The sequence below is a fragment of the Anas acuta genome, chromosome 19 (assembly GCF_963932015.1).
Source record: "Anas acuta chromosome 19, bAnaAcu1.1, whole genome shotgun sequence".
NCBI lineage: Eukaryota > Metazoa > Chordata > Aves > Anseriformes > Anatidae > Anas > Anas acuta.
In genome coordinates, this window is record NC_088997.1 from 10,686,977 (window position 1) to 10,708,119 (window position 21,143).

Sequence of the window (21,143 nt, forward strand, 5' to 3'; positions counted from 1 at the left end):
AGAAAAGTCAACAATGCAACAAAAACCCAAACCTTCCTCTCTCCCCCTTCCTCTTAAAATTCACCTGAAAACTGGAAAAAAAGGCAGTCTTGGAAATGGAGCTTTTAGCCCTTGGCAGGCTGTGGTGTGTGAGCACCAGCCTCCCATCCCCTTCTATAGGCACGGCTCCTCTACAAGGAGGCTGGACTGGTAGTGTGCATCAGGCAGGCACTGCCAAACAAACAAATAAACAAACAAAAACAGAGAAACAAACAAACTAAAACATAAAAAACATTGTTTGAGGACACAGTAAGGCTTTATGAGAGGAAAAAATGCAGGCTACTAAAAAGCTTTAAAATCTAAAGGTGAAAGGCTTCCGTGATGGGAAGATGAGGCTATAAACATGCAAACTGGAAATTAAGCAAGAGTTTTTAATGGCGAAGGTGATTAACCGTTGGAACAAACTACCAGGACAAGCGACACATTGCTATCTCCCAGACAAGACCAGATGTCTTGCTGGAAGACGTGCTTTAGCCAAGCGCAAGCTACAGCACTCAATGCTGGAGGTAACCGGGTGAAATCTAACGGCTTGTGACGCATCATTTTCCAAATGAGATGATCATAAAATCATGATCATAGAATCAGATCATAGAATCACAGAATGGCTTGGGTTGGAAGGAACCTTAAAGGTCATCCAGTTCCAACTGGGATGCCAACCAGGCAGGGATGCCAACCAGGCAGGGATGCCACCCACCAGATCAGGTTGCCCAGGGCTTCATCCAACCTGGCCTTGAAAACCTCTAGGGATGGGGCATCCACAGCTTCTCTTGGGCCTTAAAATCCAGGAGTCCGTGCAGACACCCAAAGGGACTGAGCAGCCTCGAGGCCGAGATGAGAACACACTGAATAGAACCATCAGCCATGCTCTCCTCCCTGGGCATCGTCCCAGCCTCCTTCTACCTCACCTTTGCTTTGCCTTTCCCTACCAAAGCTATGCAGCTAACACTGCCAAAGAGACCAAAGCCACTGCATGCCCTTCCCAGCAATCTGAAAGTTCTCCTCCCACCCTCACCCAGTCCTCAGCTTCCCTGGTACTCAGGAGACAGGGCCATGGGCACAGTCAGCACATGACACATTACGCTGAGCACGCATCGCAGGTCAGTGGTGCAGGAGAGGCTTTGTGCCGTCATCCACATCTTTTCAGACCATGTCACGCAGCCCTTCAACGGTCCACACTGCTTAAATACAAAAATATCAGATTTCTTGCTTAGCTTATTTCTTTCAGAGTGGGAGACACCGGCACAACAAGGTAACACAGAACTAATTACCCTGCGTGTGTCATCACACAGGGAAACGAGGTCCTTGCTGTCAGTGAGAGAAAAAGGACAGCAGAGCTTTTAGCTGAGATGAAGAGAACATCAGAACAGCCAGGAAATGTCACTTGTGCATCTCTAGTCCCTCCGTAATGCATTTCTACATGTTCCTCTGCTCTGTTCAATGGGCTTCTCCTTCACTAACAACTCTTGGGTGTTTGCTTATCAAGAGTGTCTTGGGGACGGTGTTCTGAGCATGCTCCTGTTCACTTACTCATGTCCAGTTGCCTTCATTTCACATGCATAAATCAGACATGAAGACATTATTAGAAGCAATTGCTGGCACCCCCAGCACACTGAGCAAGCATCCTATTTAAGAAAACAATATACAATGGATTATTCATAACAGACTGAGTGCGTCACAGATGAGTAATTATAAACATGAAATATATCAATAATGACAATTTTTACAGCAGATTTAACAAAGCAACACACTACAAATACCCTGTTGGTTGCTTATGTATTATTAATGAAATGCCAAAACATTTAGTTTTTTTAATAGGACAATTCATTACTCCCAATAAATGTGACTTATGCCAGGCCTCTTCTTTAAAGGAGCCTTTGGACATCTGGTGAGGGTTCATTTTTAACAGCACTAGCTGATGGTTCCTACAGAAACTTTCCTTGGAGCTATGATGATGGGAGTCTTCAACATATATAAATGAGACAGTGAGTAATTAAAGTGGAGAGGGTAATCACAACACTGGAATAATTTTAGTATAACTTGAGGTGGGTCATATTATAAGATTCAAAACGATTCAAAGATACACTCCAAGCACTTCTCCACCCCAGACATCCAGGGCTGTTAGTTTCTTTGGTAAAGTGTCTTCACACGCACAGTATGACCCAACTTTAAAACACAATCCAGACTGCAACGCCTTACAAACCCAGTCTGCTGGAGAGGATCAGCTGATCCCAGTGAACACCCACCCCAACAAGAAGTTTTCAGAACCACGTCATTAATAATAACCAGGCTAGTTATTACCAATTACTATTATGCCAGGAGCTCGGTATGATAGGAAAGGGTTCAAAGGCTGTTGCGGTCATGGCACCACTTTATGCAGAAAACTGGAAATATCAGCTGCATTTGGAAGCACAGAATGCGTTCCATTACAAAGAAGGCAACCAGGGTAATTTTGCCCATCCACAGCAGCTGCTTAAAGCCAACCACAAGTCCATTTAGCTGCTTATGGGACAAGTATATAGGTAGAGCCCAAACCTGCCATGTTCTCCATCTGTGCACAGCAGTGGGGAGGGATGGCTGCTGTCAAAGCCCTGGAGCAACGATGCTGCAAATCACTGAAGCACTCCCTGAACTCAGATCTGAGCACATGCTAGAGCACCTTGTCCCCCAAGACCTTGATTCACAAGTAAGCAGACCCTACCAGAGAGAGCTCAGCAGCCCTAAGAAACTCTGCGCTTCTTTCTTTTCCTTCCAGCTACTGGTCTTTGGAAGATTATAGCAAAGCTGTTCCAAGAAACCAAAATACTGCTGGAGCGCAGTATTTAGCTCTTGGGGTGGCACAAATTACAGCATCCTTATTTTTATGTCAGTATTTATTTGAAGGAAATGTACAACAGAAATCTGACACTAGCTGTATTTTAAACCCACGAGCACTCTGTAAACAAGCTAGACCCAGAGAGATTTGTATGTTTCTTCTTGAAACATAAGGAGAACCACCGAGACTGAATAATTGAAAACAGTTACGGAGACTTCATTTTCTTGTTTTTCCTGGGATTTGCTCTTGAGCTGGCTGCTCCCAACCTCAATACCTGGCAGGGATGATCAACTATTTGGAATCTCATTTGCATAATAGTTGACAGCTCTCCGTGGGGGATCACTGCCCTGGAGGAGGTCACCAATATGCAGAAAAAAAGAGTGCGGAGGGCATTTCTCTTCAAATGCAGTTTTTAAAAGGGGTCAGAACAGAGCATCTAAGATCAAGTATGAATACATAAATATATCTCAACTCATTATTGTGACAATTTTGGTAGCATCTTTCATCTAGAGAGGTCCTCAGACCCTTGGAGAAGCTTGCAAATAGGCTGCACAGATATGTCTGGGTCTTCACATGCATGTCCACAGGGACGTGCTTGCCCTGGGGGCTGCAGCAATCATGGGAGGTGATGGTAAAACTCCAGTTACCTTCACTGGGACAGGTTGCAAGCATCAGCAGTGCTGGCTCAAGCCAATGGGCTATTTATGTAGCTGTTTGCCTATGGCTTTGCAGAATTGGGCAAACCTTCAAAACGATCCTGGTATCTACGCAAACTATGCAAACTATGCAGCTATGGTCCTGCAAATAGAGGAGAATGAAGAAAACCTCATTAAACTGGATCAGTCTCAGAGCAGGGGCGGGCTCGCCCGCAATTCATTAACTTCAGTGAGTCCCTGCCCTACTGACCCCTTTGCAGAATCAGGCCCCTGGCTGGAAGCGAGTACAAACGCAAAGAGAATTTAGGTTAGGAAGGAATTAAACCAAACTGGAATTTGTGCAGGATATCAGCAGTGTCTGTTCCCTCAGCTATTCCCCTCTGTAAGGGATGCGACCAAGTGAGCTCTCAGTTTCTTGGGCTCCCTCATGTCCCTGTTTCTAGGTGTTGGCATCAGGGAATAAAGATCCTGAGGAAACTGCTTGCACACACACACTCTCCCTGCACACACATGCCCACCACGCTGTCATCTACAGCATCCCACCCAAGCGTCCTCCTGACTCTGCAGGAGACAGAGCCTGCAGGCAGGCTCTATAGCTTGTCAAAGGCAAAAGAGATGGATTTTGACCCTTACTGCACTTACAAATATCCCAAACCCTTCTGCAGAATGAACTGCAGATATCTCAGGGAAGAACTCAAGGAAGAACTACCACAACCATGCATGATAACAATGGAAGTCCAGGAGGGAAAGGCAAGGGGTGTTTTGGAGAGCCCCGGGCAGCAGCGGCAGCACCGAGCTCCCCCAGTGTGGCTGTGCACCTCATTGCTGGGGCTCGGGGACAGCAGGGAGCCGCTGCACCTTGGCACCCCGCTCTGAGACCCCTGCACCCTGCCAGGCACCCACTGATGCTGCAGGACCCCAGCCCCAAGCAGCTGCAACCTGCGTGCAGGCTGCCCAGCCGGATTTCATGGGGCAGGGGGAGGTGTGCGCTGCCTGAAAGCCTCAGCTGTGAGCAGACTTAATGACAGCACGCAGTGCAGACGTCTAAGGTTGTTTTTTTTTTATCACGCTATAAAAATGTATATACAATTATGCCCTGTAAGCCTCCGCAAGCAGATATTAAGTTCAAGGAATGAAAGGGCAGTTTTAGAACCACCCACTGAATTTCTATACGTTTTCTGTGTCCTACCCGTGGACTTCAGGTTCAACAGACTAAATCCATGCTGCGACTTTAATTACCATTGCTTAAAGCCTTTATTTGGAGAAACATTTTCATATTTTTGTGCTTTTATCAAAGTAGACTGCCTTTAATTAAAAGCAGACCTGTAAAATGGTTTGCTTCTAATGCCCTCTTTTCACGATAGCCCAAGTACTATTGCATAATACCCCGTATTTACTTCAGTTTCTTGCTTACACTTTTTACACTAACCACATTCACAGGTTAAAAATACAATTAAAGACTATCCAGTCTTGCAAAGCTTCTCCATACATATCACTTCCCCCTTAACAGCTGAGGTAACTGACATATCTTTAGCTGTAGCCTGTGTAAAACCGAATAAAACTGACTTGGCATTGTTTACAGGACCCATAAAAAAATCATTTTAGTTTACCTTAGCAACCCACCTGGCTAAAATGAATGCTCTCAAACCCATTCCACATTGCCAACATATTCTGAAAAGGCACTGCCTGTTTCATTTTACTTCTCCAAATAGACTGCCTGCCATATTTCATGCTGAATCAATAAAGTTATATGTGCACAAATCGACTAAAATGATGTTTACTGGTATTTCTAATACAAGTAGTTTTTCAATGGGTATTTTGTTCAGCTTACAATAACTCTGGAAGATAAAACATGCATAGTACTATCATCTCAATACTGGTCAGACAATGATTTTGCTTAGAAATTAGGTCGTTTAAAGAAAAATAAAATGAGAGGACTTGCATTGCATTATAACTTACAGAGGAACGTTTCCTGGAGGCTGTATGAGATGCACAGGACCAGCCATTTAAATGTATTGAGACTGGGCTGGGGATTTATTCTGTTGATGGAAAGCCTGGACAAGTGGCCACAAAAACGTTGTTTATATATTCATCTATATTTATATATACACCCATATATCTTGATATGGTAGGAATAAGCTGCATCAGCAAGCACATTATGATTGGATAAAAACTGCATGATAATGAAGTCAGAGAGTGAGAGTACAGCGAGAGGAGGTACAACCTGGTCTTCCCATGCAGCCGACATAGGAAAGGAAGATTTTGTCTAAATTAGCATTTGTACAAGCTATTTCTTTAAGTTTTGGTGGGTTTGGTTGTTTTGCTTTTCTTTCTTTTTCTTTCTTTTTCTTTTCTTTTTGCAAGATTCAAGGAGCATCAAGAGCATCAAGGAGATGCTCTGAAAGTGTTTTTGTTCATGTTCACTGATGAAATCCATCAGTTTGCAGGATCAAGCCCTGGCCTGGTTCTGCCCCACTGGGAAGTTAAAGGAAGGTGCTGCACTAGCAGCACAAGGTCTGCACGCTCCCTCAGAGTGCAGGACCAGCTCCTTCAAGACAGAGCCCTCCAGGGGCAGATACCTGCGGCCCTTATGCTACCTCCAAGTTTCCACCAGCGCAGGGTTCAGCCCAGCCCCACCATCTTCCCTGTCTCCACTCGGCACACTGGGGGTCCTGCTGGGGACATGCAGGCTGCCCCACCAGAGCCAGGGAGAGGATCTAGCCAGAAATGCAGCACAGGGAGATTTATCTATAGGTACAGTGCATACTCGGAGGAAACAGCTAAGGATCTCCAAAGATGCCAAAATCTAAAAAGATAAAGCTTCTTTGCAGAAATAAATAGTCACATCACTACACACGCATGTACATGGGGAAAGGACGCACACAAAGACCCTCTCCCTCCCCACAGTAAGCCAACTCGAACCTCCTTTAGGAAAGAAAAAAATGGCATTGGGAGCTCTTACCTGGTAAAATTTATATTCCCAGCTACCAGCACACCTACAGCAGCCAGCTCTCACTTGGCGTCACACAAAGGTGCGACAGCAGATCATCTCAGGTCACAGACGTTTACAGCCATAAGAAAAAAAAAAAAACAACAATCCCAAAACAACCCAAACCCCACAATATGACACAAATGATATCCCTGCAACGGTAGTCTCGTTACAAACAAGATGAGATGAAGGAGGGGTTTTTACTTGCTCCGAGGCATCATATGGAGCTTAATCACAGGCGGTTACGTATATGGTGCTTTTGGCCTTCAATCAAGTGTGTCATTTCGGTGGCAGCTGCCTACGTGATGTAAGCAACCTGGGCAATCCAGTCCTTTGCCAATCACAGCCTCGTGAAGCTATTTCACAGCTGAACAATGGGGAAATTCGATTTCCCATGCAATGAGGAGGACGGAGTTGTAGTCCAGCAAGCTCAGCGAGCAAGACAAGGTCCCGCACCTCTCCTCCAGCAACCACAGCCCGACCAGACCTCAGCGAGCCGTTGTTCCCTCTCTGAGTTCCTTCTGCTACTGTCTCCTCGCGGAGCCCATCTGTATCCCGACGACTTTCAACACGCTCCGAAGCCACCGAGAGCCAAGACAAGCTTGCAAGGTGCCCAGCGAATGAGTGCGACACAGTGCGGCACGTGCTAAGGAGGATGCAGCTGCTACATGGAAAACAGTGAAACTTGGTGGGTGGAAAAGGTCTGAGCTGCTGGTGAGTAACAGGAGAAACAGCTCACACTCAGGACATCAGCAAAGCAGCTCAACCTTCCTTAATGCATTCCTTTTGATGTTCAAGTGGGTAAATCAGGAGGCAATCACTGCAAATCATATATTAAATCTGGTGATTGAAATTATCCCTGAAATACAACGAGGCAGGGCTGAATACATTAAACCCATTACCAGGCGACCAGGTGACAGGCAAGACTCTCTTTGGGAGTCTTCTGGGTGCTGACACCGGCATCGGTAGGCTTCAGGGGCCAAATTCCTCCCTCGTTGCCTTGATTCCAACAGATTCATTAAGACCCATCTACTCAATCGTATGGCGGATGCTCCCTCTGCTCTGGGATCTTCCTTCTTATCTAACTCCACACGAGCAGGACACCGCAGAGACACCGAGCACTTATTACATCACCCGCGGTAACAGCGGGCCTCGAAATAAAGACCAGGACTCCCCGGGCTGCAAAAGTGCAGTGACGCCGCTCCATGGCAACTCGGGCCCCTCTCCTCCCGCACGCGTGTGTGCCCACGGCCACGGGGGGAAAAAAAAACCCCAAACCACCACAGCGCCCGAGCCACCGCCGCGACACCGGGCAGGAGCGGGGGCTGAGCCGGGAGGGGGCACCCGCAGAGCCCCCGCCCAGCATCCCCCGGCCCCGCGGGGGTCCGCTGCGGGGCTGCCCCGTCTGAGCGAGCCGGCAGGGTTGGGAGAGCAGCCGGCAGCATCCCCGGCGCGGCCAACAGGTCGGGTCCCGTTAAGCGCCGGGGGGGCTGCAGGGAGCCCAGCGGGGGCACTCGGCGCTTCACCCCTCCCGCTGGAGCCTCCCCCCTTCCTCGACTCACCTCTCCACCAGCCGGCTCCGCCGCTACAGGTTTGCTCGGCTCCTCTCCCCCCTCCAGATCGCTCCTGGCCGAGTTATTCGAAGGAGGAGGGGGGGAGGGATGGAAAGGGGGGGGGTGCGGGAGGAGGCAGAGAGAGAGCTGGGCGGTGAGGATGGCGGAGAAATAAAAAGAAGAGAGGGGGAAAAGGAAAAAAGAGGAAAAGGGTTAAAAAGGGGGAGAAAGGGAAAAAAGGGAGGAAAGGGAAAAAAGGGAGGAAAGGGAAAAAAGGGGAAAAGGAAAAAGGGAGAAAGGAATAAAAAGAAGGGGGTAAAAAAGGAAAGGTAAAAAAGGGGTAACAAAAAGGCAAATAAAAGGGGGAAAACGGCGAAAGAAAAAGGGCCAAAAAAAAAAAAAAAAAAAAAGAAAACCACCCCGCACCCTGTGTATTGAAGGCGGCGGATAACGCCGCCCGAGGAGCGGAGCGGAGCAGCGCGCTGCGGCTCAGCGCCCCATGGCCCCGCCGAGCCCCGCCGGCAGCCCCCGGGCAGGGCGGCGGCGCTGCGCCCGCCCGGGGCCCACCCTCCGCCGCGGCCCACCTTGCGGCAGGCCCCCGCTAACCCCTTCCTCGCCGCTCCCCCGCCTCGCTGCCCACCCCCTGGCCGCGGAGGGGCCGGCCGGAGGCTGGCTCCAGCCCCCACCGTGCTCCCCGGGGTTAGCGGGGTGAAGGGCCCCCGGGGAAGCACTGATGTGGGGCCGGACTCCTTCGATAGTGGGCTCCGAGGGTCGGTGGGTGTATGGTGCTGCTTGGTCTGTTTTTAGGAATTGGATGGGGGGGGGGAGGCACTGGAACAGGTTGACCCAAGGAGCTGTGGGTGCCCTGTCTGTGAAGTGGCCAAGGCCAGGCTGGATGGGGCTGGGGGCAGCCTGGGCTGGGGGCAGGGGGCCCTGCCCATGGCAAGGGCTTGTAACCGGGTGGTCTTTAAGGTCCCTCCCAACCCAAACAATTCTGTGAGTCTATGAAGCAGCAATGGAGGAGAAACCACATCTGCACACGCCCCAGTGCTCCTGTGTGCACAAGTGAGCCTGCTTCCCCGCACCCTGTGCCCCAGCCTGGGCACCCTGCCTGCCCCTTTTGTGCTGGGGCGCAGAGCAGGGAGCCGTGGGTCACCAAGGCAGGCAGCCCCTTCTGGGCACACCATAAGCACATGGCCGGCGGATCTCCGCCTGGTATGAACAAATCCACCAAAAAGCAAGTCCAGAGAAAAGGCCAGGGTACTTCAAGTGGGGTGAAATTCGGCTAAAGACAATTTAAGATAAATACACCGCGGGATGTTCTGATGGTGAAATCAGGTTGACTGCAGAAGAGTCTGCAATGGGAGCCAAGCACACGAGTCAACTAAAACTGCCTTTGCTGGACCCAGGACACAGCCTGGAAACACCTCCGGCACCTACAGCAACACTCCCACAACCAGGTGAGCACTGAGCGAAGACCAGGGCCTTCACAATAAGCGTCGACTTTACAGCTCAAAGGCATTTAGCTTACATCATGCACGTGCTGTACTTTTCAAATTTAAAATCCTCCCCATCTCCTTCCTTTCAGCCTTGTGGCCACCACATTTCCCACACTGGGATTTTACCATCAGAAGGGATATGGTCACCAGCCACAGAGCCAGGGGCAGAGGGATTTTTTTTTTATTATTTAGCTGGTCTCTATGTGCTAGAAATCCTATCTCCATTGATTATCAAACCACTGCTTTGCCAGCTCAGCTGCAATACCCAGCTACAGGACTTCTGTGTCCTGCTGCCTGCTTGCCCTGTCCAGGGCCTGGATGGAGATGCAAGAATTTAGCAATGGTCCAAGTTCCTGACAAAACATTGGGGTGTTCAGGCCTGGCTACATCCTGTAATTTTACCATTTTGATGAAGCAATTTTGTGTCTAGTGAGGACACTGCTTCTGTAAGCTGGCTCTCAGCACTGTCAGGGGAAGCTGAATGTTTGTTTCATCAGGATGAGACCTGGATCAACCTCTTTGCATCCTTTTACTTATTTCTTTTTTTTTTCCCCTGAACCACAAAGCAACTTTCACAAGTGACTTCCCGAGCTTCATCCAGACTGCATACGTGAGTAAAGCGGGGTAAAACCCTCTCACTTGCAGCACGTTCTTCCCTGCCTTCAGCTAATTTCCTTTCCTTCAACTCTGGAAGACATTAACCAAAAAGGTTCCAAGCTTCACAGCTCAATACAGTAGCTGGAAAATCCATTAGGATTATATATTTATTATTAAAAATTGTTAAAGAACCAAGCTCTCATTAATCCCTAAACATATCCAGAATAACTCCATTTGTGTAAATAAGACCAGCCTCTAGCCCTTTTCTCTTCTTCTCCCTGAGAACCCAGAGCAGATCCTGCCAGACCCTTGTTTTTAAGAACCTGTCCTTGGTACCAACAGGGGCAGCAAGAGGACGGAGCACGCTCTGGACGGTGATGGCTGCCTTGGAAATCAGTGCCCCAATGTCCACATTGTGTTCCTGAAAATGATACAGCGAGAGACAATATAATACTAATGTGACAAAGCAAAGTGCTGAAAAATTATGCGAGGCAGGGCAGGTTGTTGTCAGAGACCTGCCCAGCTGCCTGTTGGGGACCAGTGGTGGTTGTCACTGTCAGTGCCGAGCCGTCGCTCTAATAACAAGGGGATTATCGCTTGATGTAATTTGCTTTCAAGCTGCTGTACACCAGTCAGACCGATTACAGTTGGGTACCTCCCAGCTCACAGGGAGATGCTCAGCAAACCCGCAGCCATGAGGCACCACAAGGTCTTAATTTCAGTTTCAGTGTCTTTTTAGATGAAGGAAAGCAGTGGCTGAACGGTGAGCTTGCAATAAATATGGCAGCAATAAGCGTAGCGTCCAAGAGGAGGCAGGGCAAGCCAGTGAATGATATGAGTAGAGGCAGGTGTCTTAAAAATATCCCATACATTACCTAGATGTAAAGTCTGTAAGGGTCAAACTTAGAGGTCCCTTAGAGAAAGTCCTCTATAGACATTAAGTAGTTGTGCTCAGTCAGGAGCAATCCACTGAAATAAAAACTATAGAAGGTCTGTGATGGCCACGGAAGTGAGGAGGCCCGTAATTATTGCCAACAGTACTGAGGGGAGTTCAGTCCACTCCAACTGTAGATGTCCCAAGAAATGCATGTCCAGACGCTCCCTGAGAGGGTTCAAGAGCACTGCATGGTCTAATGGCTCTCACAAGTGGGATTAGTTTCTCAACTTTTAGCCTAATTTTTTTGTATTGCTTAATTTCATCACATTATTTCTGATTAAACGCTTCGTGGAAGGCATACAATTGCTCCCTAGCCTGGATTTTCATGTTTTAATGATGGTTAATTATTCCAGGGGAAACTTTTATTTTTACTTCTTATTCATTGTGCTTTTGCACTGGGTGGTTTATTCTGAAGTTTAATTAGCGCATTTCAGAACTAAATATCTAGATTAAATCATTGCTGAGCAAGCTCTGCTCAAGGATTTACGACTGCTGTGCTCAGCCTCCACGCACCTGCTGACACACACAACCGATGTACTGATCGATGGGTTATTTGGGCTCGCATGTGTTGATCAATGGGTTCTTCAGGCTCACTCATACTGATCAATGGGATCTTTGTGATGGAGACAAGCCTGCTGAATGCTGCAGGGGCTCAGGGAAGCAGCATCTTGCTGCCCCGCTATGCCGTGCTCTCCTGCACCCAATCTTCTTCCTGCTGCAGAGGAAGGGGATGGATGAAGGCACTGAACATGAGGGGTAGAAAGGGCAGCCTAAAGCCGCTTCAAGCACCGGAGATGGCATTGCATGCACTGACAGCAGGCCTGGGCTGCAGCAGCTCTGGCAGAGTCACATCTCCAGCCCCACCATCTGCTTGAATCCAAGGCTTCATTTCAGCCTATTAGAGAGATTGGGGCTGGCTGCAAACATCAGATGTAGGCATAGGTTTGGCAAAAGTCCATCCCTCTCCTGCTGTCTCAGACACCAAGATTTTGATTCAAGCTCATCTGCAAATACTAAAAAAATGTCAGTTTTGCAACAGAGTCCACCCTGGTGGAGCTCATCACAAAACGACACCTTCAAAAAGACAAAAAAAAAAAAGAGAGAGAACTCCTTATATTACATTATCTCAACAAACTGAAGCTACAGACAAATGCGATTACACCCACAAAAATCTGCTTGCTCCCAACTGAGAGTCCAAACAGTGGCAGCTACACTGAGGCCAGAGGAACATGCTGGTGCACAGACAAGCTCTTCCCTGCAAACCTGACATCCAGCGAGCTCCTGCAAGGGGCACGGCTCCTGGATCAGCAGCACTGCCCATGTGTGAGAGAAAAGCACCTCCTGTTCACGCCACTGAGCAGGCTGGTTTTACGCTCCTTATTTACACAGAGCTCTGGCACACTGTGTAATGAAAATGGGGAAGGCTTTGAGCCCTTTGCTAGCCCACAAAAATAAGATGACTGCGCCAGCACTGCGAGGCAAACAGCCCCAAACCAAACCCAGAAAACTCACAATGAATTTCAGTGGGGAGGGCTTTTTTTTTGTTGTTTTGTTTTGCTCTTAGAAAGATAGCCCTGTAATTTAGTGACTCATACGTTCTACATCCTTTGTTGCTTTTCATTTTCAACATCTTTAAACTGTTTGTGGAGAACTCACTTATTTTTAGACTTCCCATCAGTGAGAGACATTTTAGCTGGTTTGGAGGGGAAAAGCTCCATTGAGATTTTTGTATCTGGGGTGTTAATAGGCAAATTTCCTGATGGAAAGAGATTTCCTTCCTCTTCTCTCTTTTGCAGACTTGGAAGCCGGGTGGTGATTTTTGGGCACACCAAGGTCTGACCTGATGGAGGGAGGAGGATGGCCACAAGCAAATGCAGACACGTGTAGGGGATTGAAGAACAAATGTGGGCTCTGGGAGCACTATCTTCCTCCCTTGTCATCAAATCTGAAAATCTCCTGCCATGCCCCAGAAAGCCTCTGTAAGTTAAAGAGGAGAGCATGCCCCAGCGCAGCACTATCCCAGATTTTTGCATGCTAGGGCAAAAGCATGAAGAGTAGTTTAGATGCCACAGGGGAAAAAAAAAAAAAAAAAAAATAAAACTATATATCTATCTTTACTTTAAAAATTCATTTTTTTCTCCAGAAAATTGATCTTTCAAAACAGATAATGATGTTCTAGTCAGCTAATAGATTTGAGTTTGTTTTGGTTTGTTTACAAAAGCCAACACCTCTTTTCACATTGCAGTTTGAATTTTTTCTTTTTTTGAGGAACTTTAAAATTAAATTAGAAGAAATTTTGAAATGAAAATTAGTTCTGCAGCCCTAAAAGTGAGGCACTTCATAAAAAAAAAAAAAAAAAAAGCTGAATCCTGTCTGCCTTTTTTTTTTTTTTTTTTAATTTTAATTAAGTCAATCAGCAAGGAAAAGGCCTCCAAACAAAAACTACACCAGCACCAGACGTCCCTGAGCCTCCAGATACGCATTCCTCCACCTCTGGCCAGCACTGCAGTGCGCTCACTGCCCTTAGGTCTCCCAGCGCAGGCACCTTGCTCAGAATGAGAGCGAGGGATGTGCCTGTGCAAGCAGGGACACATCCTGCTCCTCCACATGCAGACCGTTTGCATGTGTCCAGAGCACACTCCAAAACGCATGCTGTAGACCCAGTGCTGAGCCCAATGGACACATCCCACAGACCCTCTGTCTTGCACTATGGAGGTGCTTGGATTTTACCAGCACGTGCCACCCTAGTGCAGGCAGCGGAACATGGGACAGGACCAGCCACCGTCCCTGCGGTATCCGCAGGTGCCAGCTGGCTCTGCAGCCGTCACACGCTGGGCTCACCCCATGCCAACTGCTGAGAGTCGGACGAGCTCCTGAGCCCAGAAACAGCGGCGGCTTTCTGGCCAGCGCAAAGGAGTCTTTTCCAGGACACATTTGTAATATTGCTGAAAGCTGCAGCCCTAATGGAGGGCTGGAAATATTCCACAGTGCTTTGGCTGTCACCTCTCCCCAGTGTCACAGAGAAGTCTGAAATACCCAGATTCTGTTCCGCAGTCTCCAACCATCTAAGACTTCAGAGTAGGTTTACATCCAGGCCACTGCCGTGCCTTTGGTCCCAGATATTATTGTGGCTGTAGCCCGATGTCACCCATCCAGCTCTTCCTTTTAGGTATGCACAGCCCAAACCAGCCTAACTGTGTGCCCAGCACAGAGCTCTCTGCTCTACTCGTTATCAGGCTCCAGCTTCATGTCCAGATGAAGCCAGCACTCAGCATCCTCTGGAGGAGCTGCCACCATCTCCCCATTGCAGATGTCCACACAGTGCATGTGCAAGATCAGCCTTTGCCATTTCACAGGTCCTTGCAAAACAGCACAAACTCACTTTGCTCAAACCCCAATGACCCAAATTCATCGGTCTATGTCTTGGGAGAAACATCTCCAAGAGAAGTTGGCTCAGGGAATGGTGTCTTGCTCAGTAAGAGCAAGGCACAAGGATAAATGTGCATAGGCTGCAGAGTGGACAGTGTCAATAGGATTAGTTTGTTCTATTATTTGTCATGCCATATGCCCTGGTACTCGATCCACAAATCTGAGCCATCAGCTGTGAACACCTGTCAAGGAGTTAAGTAATTTTCCAGTTTCTGGGTAGAATAACTGGAGACAATAAGGCTGATTTAATCAGCAATGCAGAATCCAGAAATGCAGTGGCTTAAAAATATATCTTGGTATATTTTGTAAAAGAAAATCTTTCTGTATTAGAGTTTAACCAGAAGAGGGAAAAAAAAAAATAAAAAAAATCCCTCCTTAGTGAATGTATTGCAGTACAGAAACAAGGCAGGTATTAGGTGAATGTGTGGTAGAAAGGAGATAACCAGGACACCATGTTCTCCTGCTTGTCCACAGGAGACAGAAATCCCCATTTAGAAAACCCAATAAAAGTGTAATTCTTTCATAACAACTGCATCCACTGTATATTGTTTCTCTGAGTAAAAAAAAAAAAAATATAAGTGACTTTGAAGTCCTCCAATGCCATCAAGAACATATTTTTTCCCCCAAGTATCTCAAAAGCAGCAAAAAATATGAAAAAAAATTAATGACTGCTAACAGCTGAAACAGATGGTCTGCTGTGAATCCCCACAGCCTCCTGCAACTGTGAGTCAAGCCATTTTTCAAAATGGTGAAGAAGGGGGGTGGGAGGGGCAGACAGAAATCAATTTCCAAGATTACCAGGCTTCCAAAAATCCATTTGGATTTCCCAGCTGAGAGACAACAAAAATGGAGGGCTTGGCTGGTACAGATCCTCCATGGGCTTGATCCCAGAGCACCCCTCACCCACAAATCATGCACTCATAGGTGTCCTGGACACGTTTTCTTTCAACACAGTCCCACAAAGATGCGGGATGAGGATTTACTCTAAGATTTTGGCCAAGAACCATTTACACCATCAGATTCCCGACATGTGCACCCACTGCCAGTCCCCAGTGCTGTTCCTGCTGCCCACCCTCGGGAGCAGCATCCCTCCCACCCTGTCTTCCCGCCCCTGTTGCAAGGAACTGTTTGAGATGAGAAAGCCACTTGCCAGGAGGGAAACTCCGGTTGCCTGCTCCTCTGCTGCGGCTCCTCTGTCTCCCCGGGCGACTCGTCCCCTCGGCCACCTTCATGCTTGGGCTGCCCCTCTCCACGCTCTTCGATCAGCCCCATCAGGCAGATGCGGCGGCAGGTTTGCGGAGGTGTGCGAGCTCATCATGGGGAGAGCGAAGCCAGCAGTGCGACTCTATAAGGAGTTGACAGAAACTTACTGCACGCACTGTACCAGTTTATCATTTATTTAAATTCAATCTTTCAATAATTCATGCCAGCCTTTCACTGTGGAGCAGGACAACAATGGCAGGAGCGCAGTGACACAGGCAGTGAATAACCACATCTGGAACAGATGTTCAGTTCTAAATAAAAGCTGGTTTTGCAGAGAATGTTAAACACCATGGGAATAGTATGCTTTGGGACACAGCCCTGCTTCTTCCAGGGGGCAGCAGCAATTTGCTCATATGTTTTGCAATGCAGAGTTAGGACGGATCGAATGAAAAATCCAAGGCTGACTCCAGCTGCAGCCCAGTAGTTGTGAGCAAACCTGCAGCATCCAAATGCATCTCTGGGCACAACCATGCACTGCTGCCAGTCCACCCAGATGCTCTTAAGAGCGAGCTGGGTGAGACCAGTGCTCCTGCATTGAAGGGAGGAGGGCACAAATACCCCTGCAAGAGGAGGAACTGAGAACTGTGCTGGTATCTCTGCAGGGTGCCCACCTGCACTGGGTGCACCCAGTCTCCAAACCCTCAAGCAGGGCACCCCCTTCCACAAGCATCTCCCCCCCACCGTGATGTGCAGCCCTCCATGACCAACACCTCCAGCATGGTGCTGCCAAGCCTCCCCTGTCCATCCTCGCAGTCTGTGCTCTGCTGCCTTGCCATCTGAGAGACATCCATGAAGCCCATTCCCCACCACGATGGGCATACGTCACCACGGATCCCTCTTCTCTTCTGCACCCAGTACAAATGGAGGTCCCCACTGCCAGGACCCTCCATGCTTGCAGCTTAGTGGGCTGCCATCTCCAGTTCCCCAATGGGACATCAACCCATACTGTCAGTCACCCCAGTATTTTGGCAGTGCCCCAAAGTGATCCGCACATACACCTTTATCCTTCCCAAACCCCCATCCCTAACAGCCCAAAATGCTGGTGCACTGCGATGTCCCCTCCTCATGCCAGCAGCCCTTACCTCTGTTCTCCCCTGCCCATCTGTCGCTGGCTTCGCTCTCCTTGTATTTGGTTTTTAAGTGCTTTGAAGCAAGAAATTATTCACCATTTTGTCTGCAATTGCATTACACCTCACACACTTGAGGCCTGACCCCGGACCAGACCTCCAAGGTGTATGATTATTATTACCACTACTAGCACTGTTATCACCGACCCTGAGATTCCACTTGGGCTCTCGTTTTGGTCCTTGTATTTTTTGGAATACCTCATTTATCACTGTTTTTGCAACACGTCCTGTGATAGCTGGGCTCGACTCTATGTCTGGATAACGCAGCTTTACAGACAGCTTCCATTGCAAGTTTTCCTGCTAATAGCGTCTTGTTCTTAAACATGAACCTTGCACTTTACCCTGTTAGCCAACCACTTAATGTCAGAAAGAAATAGCGGTTTTGGTGTTTTGCTTTTTTCCTAGATAATGGCTGGTCTTCTAGATTGACTTGATAATGAAATAAGTAATGACATTAAAGCCCATTAATCAGTAACAAGCAGTGAATAATACAGAGTGCAAAGCTGTCAACTGCTCCTGAAGGACAAGCTAAAGGGAACCCTGGGGAAATAGTGAAGCCATTCAAAATTGGGTCCCCCAGTCTCTGCGTCTTCCTTCTTACCCCCTTAATGTGACCAACAATCAAAGCTGGCCAGTTCTTCCCTTGGCAGAGCTGGGCTTGTGCCAGGCTGTCCAGATTAGACCTTGATGTTTGAGAAATCCCCACAGCATTCACAGCCCCGTTGAATTTCACACCTAGCGGGAACTCACTTTCAGCAATTTCTTCCGCTCCCTGGTACAAGACATGAAAAATGAGGGAGGGATTCAGGAGGGCTACTTTCTACACACACTTCTGATCATGCTAACATCGGTGGTAAGAGGACGTGGCTCACACCTCCAGCAGGATTTTCCCCTGCGAGCCTGTTCTGACTTGAGCTCCATTTCCCCAGAAGCATCCCCAGGAGGAAAGGGCACGTTGTGTTGCAATGAACACTTGTAGTTGTCATGACAGTGGGTGGATGACAGGAAACGCTACAGCAGATCTCAGAAATAAATGTCTGAGCAAAGCCACCCCTCGGAGAGAGCAGCCAGCGGGGTCACAGTCAAGAGCGCAGGCATCTCTATTAGCGCGGAGGCTGATTTATTAGTCTCACTGTGTATCTACACCCACAGAAAATGTGGTACCCTTGGGGCCAATGTCTTCAATCCACATTTATAAATGTCTAACCCAAGGGACTGCTCAGCTGTGTTACACGGAGCTGGTGACAGCTTCCCTCCATCTTTATAGGAGGCACCAAGAAGCACAGAAGAGGGATCCTAGGAAAAGAGCTGTTCGGGTCTGGTTAAATAGCAGCGGGGGCTGCTGAGGACCTTTCCCCATGCAGAGCTGCGAGTGCTCAGCCTAGGAGAGTGGGGACACAAGTGGTAGCCCTGGCAATGGCAGTCTTCTGCCAACCCCCCTTTCTCTTGCATGCAGAAAGGATACCACAGTGAAACTAACTTCACGCTTTCCTGCTCATTTTAGGTTAGAAATGAGTAACTAATGTTAGCCATAATTGTGGCAAGAATTAGGAAAATGTCATGTAAAAGAAAACTATTTTAAGCTGCTTTAAAATTTTTACTGGTTTGAATTGAGTGTTAATTAAGCAAGTTTCTAAAAAAAATATAATCAAATCAAAACAAAAGAAAACAAAACAAAAAAACAAACCACAAACAAAATAAAAAGATATACTCATGAGATGGACTGTGTGTACAAACAGAGGTGGGCACAAACCTCCAGGCTGTGGAAGTTTCCCTTAGCATTTTCCAGCTAGCCCCTGTGACAAGGAAGGGGAGTCTCCCCTCACCTCGGTACCACCAGCCAGAGCCTGCACTGGGTCCTCCAGGACTGAAGAGACAACAGCACGTGGGAGCAAGCCCTGGGGCGAGTCAGTATGATCCAGCTGGAGTATGTCATGTGTGAAGGGAAAGAGGAAGGAGCAACAGGAACAAGTGGAAGCAAGTGAAGTCACACCAAAAATAATGAAATCACTCAGTGGGTAGTGCTGCTTTGGGGCAGGACTCCGAGAGGCCATGCAATCTCCATTCTTGGGCAGGAGAAGGCCCTGCACATCTTTGGGCAGGGGTTGGACTAGAGGTACTAAGGGTCCCTACCAGGTTAAATTCCTTCTGATTTTGTATGGTTTTGTAAGGCCAAAAACAACCATGAAGAGGAGAAGCTTAAAAAAATGTTTGCTTGTTTGTTTAAAAAAAGGAAATATGTGAAACCCTTTTTAATCCCTTTCAGAGGTCACCTCTTCTCCATGCGCCTTAAGCCCATCTCCCAGTACTCACATGTGGCTGTGAACACAGCATGGAAATGTCCCCACTTTGGTGGGGCTGTGTCACCGAAATGGTTAAGTAGGAAAGCATTTGCAACCCAGCCCAGCTGGCTGGCCAAGCACTGCAGTGCTCCTGGCCCTAAGTTTACTTTCCTCTTTTGCTTTTCACTCTCTCATGCCAAACGTAAGGGTCTGGCCTGCCTCACAGCCCGCTTTGCCAACACGATCACAGTGACTCACTCAACAGCTCTTCATCACAACACATTCTTTCAATGGGACTTCATTTTGGATGGCACCATCTTCACAATCTGATGCTGGAGAAAGGCAAGAAATGCATAAATACGGGTGCAAAGTGAAGGGGGAAGGGGAGCAGTGGGGTTGGGTCAGAACCGGTGGAGTGACACTAACTTTCTGTTTTACCTCCACCGGCAGGTAGCCAATTTCACTAATAAGAGAAGAAACCCAGCTCAAAGGAAAAAGAAAGGCCCTCACATCACTTCTTCCATCAGGCTGACACCTCTTCATCTTGGGGAATTTAACATCTGTTACATAATTCAGAGAACATGTGGTTATTTTCCAGGCTTATTAATAGCTCCAAACCTAAGACTGAAAAGGAAAATCAGCAGCTGCTCCAGACTTCACCTCTTGGAGAAATAGGTGAGAGCAGGTACAATGGCTGGCTGAGGGTCAGGGCTTTCACTCACTCCAAGGCTTCTTGTTACAAGCCATGAAGGACAGAGTTTGGACTGCACCTCTGCTGCTGAGACATCTGGATCTCCAGATTTTCTTCATATCTCATTTTTCTCTCCAGTGAAGGCACATTTAATGGGAGCAGGCAGAGGAAAGGGCCTCACTCTCCACGAGAGTGGACTGGAAGAGTGCCTGTGGGAGGGGAGGAAGATATTTCACTGCCCCTTGCATGCACAGAACACGTTTATTCATCAGCTATTCAACAGCATCCAAGGTGACTACCAGGGCTTCCAGGGACTTTGATGTAAGGATTTTTCTTATGCCTATGCCACCCTCTCTCTAACTTGGATAACAGGTTGAAGAAGTGCACTTGGCACCTGGAGCAGTGAGAAGGCCGGTCATAACCTGGAATTCTGCTTCTGGCAGGGACGGCAGTACACCACCACAGGCATACCTCTCTGCTCAGGAATAATGCTCCCTTAGTAGGCACTTCCAGGCACCATTCAGGCTGGGCAATAGCCTCTATAAAGGCAAATCTGTGGCTGGAACAAACACTGTGTGTCTGCTGTTGAAATGCACAACATGCAGCTCGTGTGCCCTATTGTGCAATGGTAAAGAGAAAGCCCCCCCAGCCTTTGCCATCTTCAGTCCATCCAAGCATCAATGACAACATAGGGTCATGCAAATGATTTTTCAGTGGCAGAACCTAAAGTTAAAGTTCAGCTTGCTCCAGTCCCAAATTTATGTGCGGCTCTAAGCCAATGAAGAAAAAGCAAACCTGACAAAAGATTGTGACTAATGCAAAAACACTTCATTTTCTGGCACTTGATAAAGGCCAAGAACATTTGACAAGAACAGCTAAGTTCACCAGAAACCACTGCTCACTGCAGTGAGGAGGTGGTTGCTGCATTCCTTTCAGCTGCAAGCCCTGTCCAGTTCAGCCACTCCCACGGGAGGTGTGTGACCCATGTCTAAGAGCTCAGTTGGTCACTTGCAGAACAGCAAAGTGCAAGGCCTAAGCTATCAGAAACCAGGAGCTAGTCTTTTCCTAGCTCACATGATGAGAAATGCTTAAGTACTCATCAGGACAGAGTAGAACCCATACATCTTGTCCTGCTAGGAAAAAGCAGGCAGACTGTTATTCTTCACAAGCAATCAATATTCAAATATTTATACAGTGCAAAGCATCAGCAGGAAAACCTTAGGAATATCCACCCAAAGACATGACAAGCTTCAAGGCAACTCCAGCAGG

General features: G+C 47.9%; 1 protein-coding gene and 1 long non-coding RNA gene across 5 annotated transcripts in view; one reads left to right on the forward strand and one right to left on the reverse strand.

Annotated features, from left to right (window-relative positions):
• The window catches only part of CALN1 (calneuron 1), a 157,491-nt gene that overhangs the window by 122,270 nt on the left and 14,078 nt on the right, over nucleotides 1-21,143 (reverse strand). The window contains exon 2 of one of the 4 annotated variants that reach the window (XM_068656293.1): nucleotides 15,662-15,856. In XM_068656293.1, coding sequence (XP_068512394.1) covers nucleotides 15,662-15,783 — 122 coding nt within the window. In that variant the 5' untranslated portion in view covers nucleotides 15,784-15,856. Of the gene's footprint in view, nucleotides 1-6,469; nucleotides 7,164-8,058; nucleotides 8,597-15,657; nucleotides 15,857-21,143 lie in introns of those variants that run through there. The other 3 variants (XM_068656294.1, XM_068656295.1, XM_068656296.1) reach the window with 3 other exon arrangements.
• LOC137842358 (uncharacterized) lies at nucleotides 7,168-13,240 on the forward strand. Its single transcript, XR_011089028.1, has 3 exons — nucleotides 7,168-8,087; nucleotides 9,388-9,509; nucleotides 12,879-13,240. It is a non-coding gene; the product is annotated as an uncharacterized lncRNA (long non-coding RNA).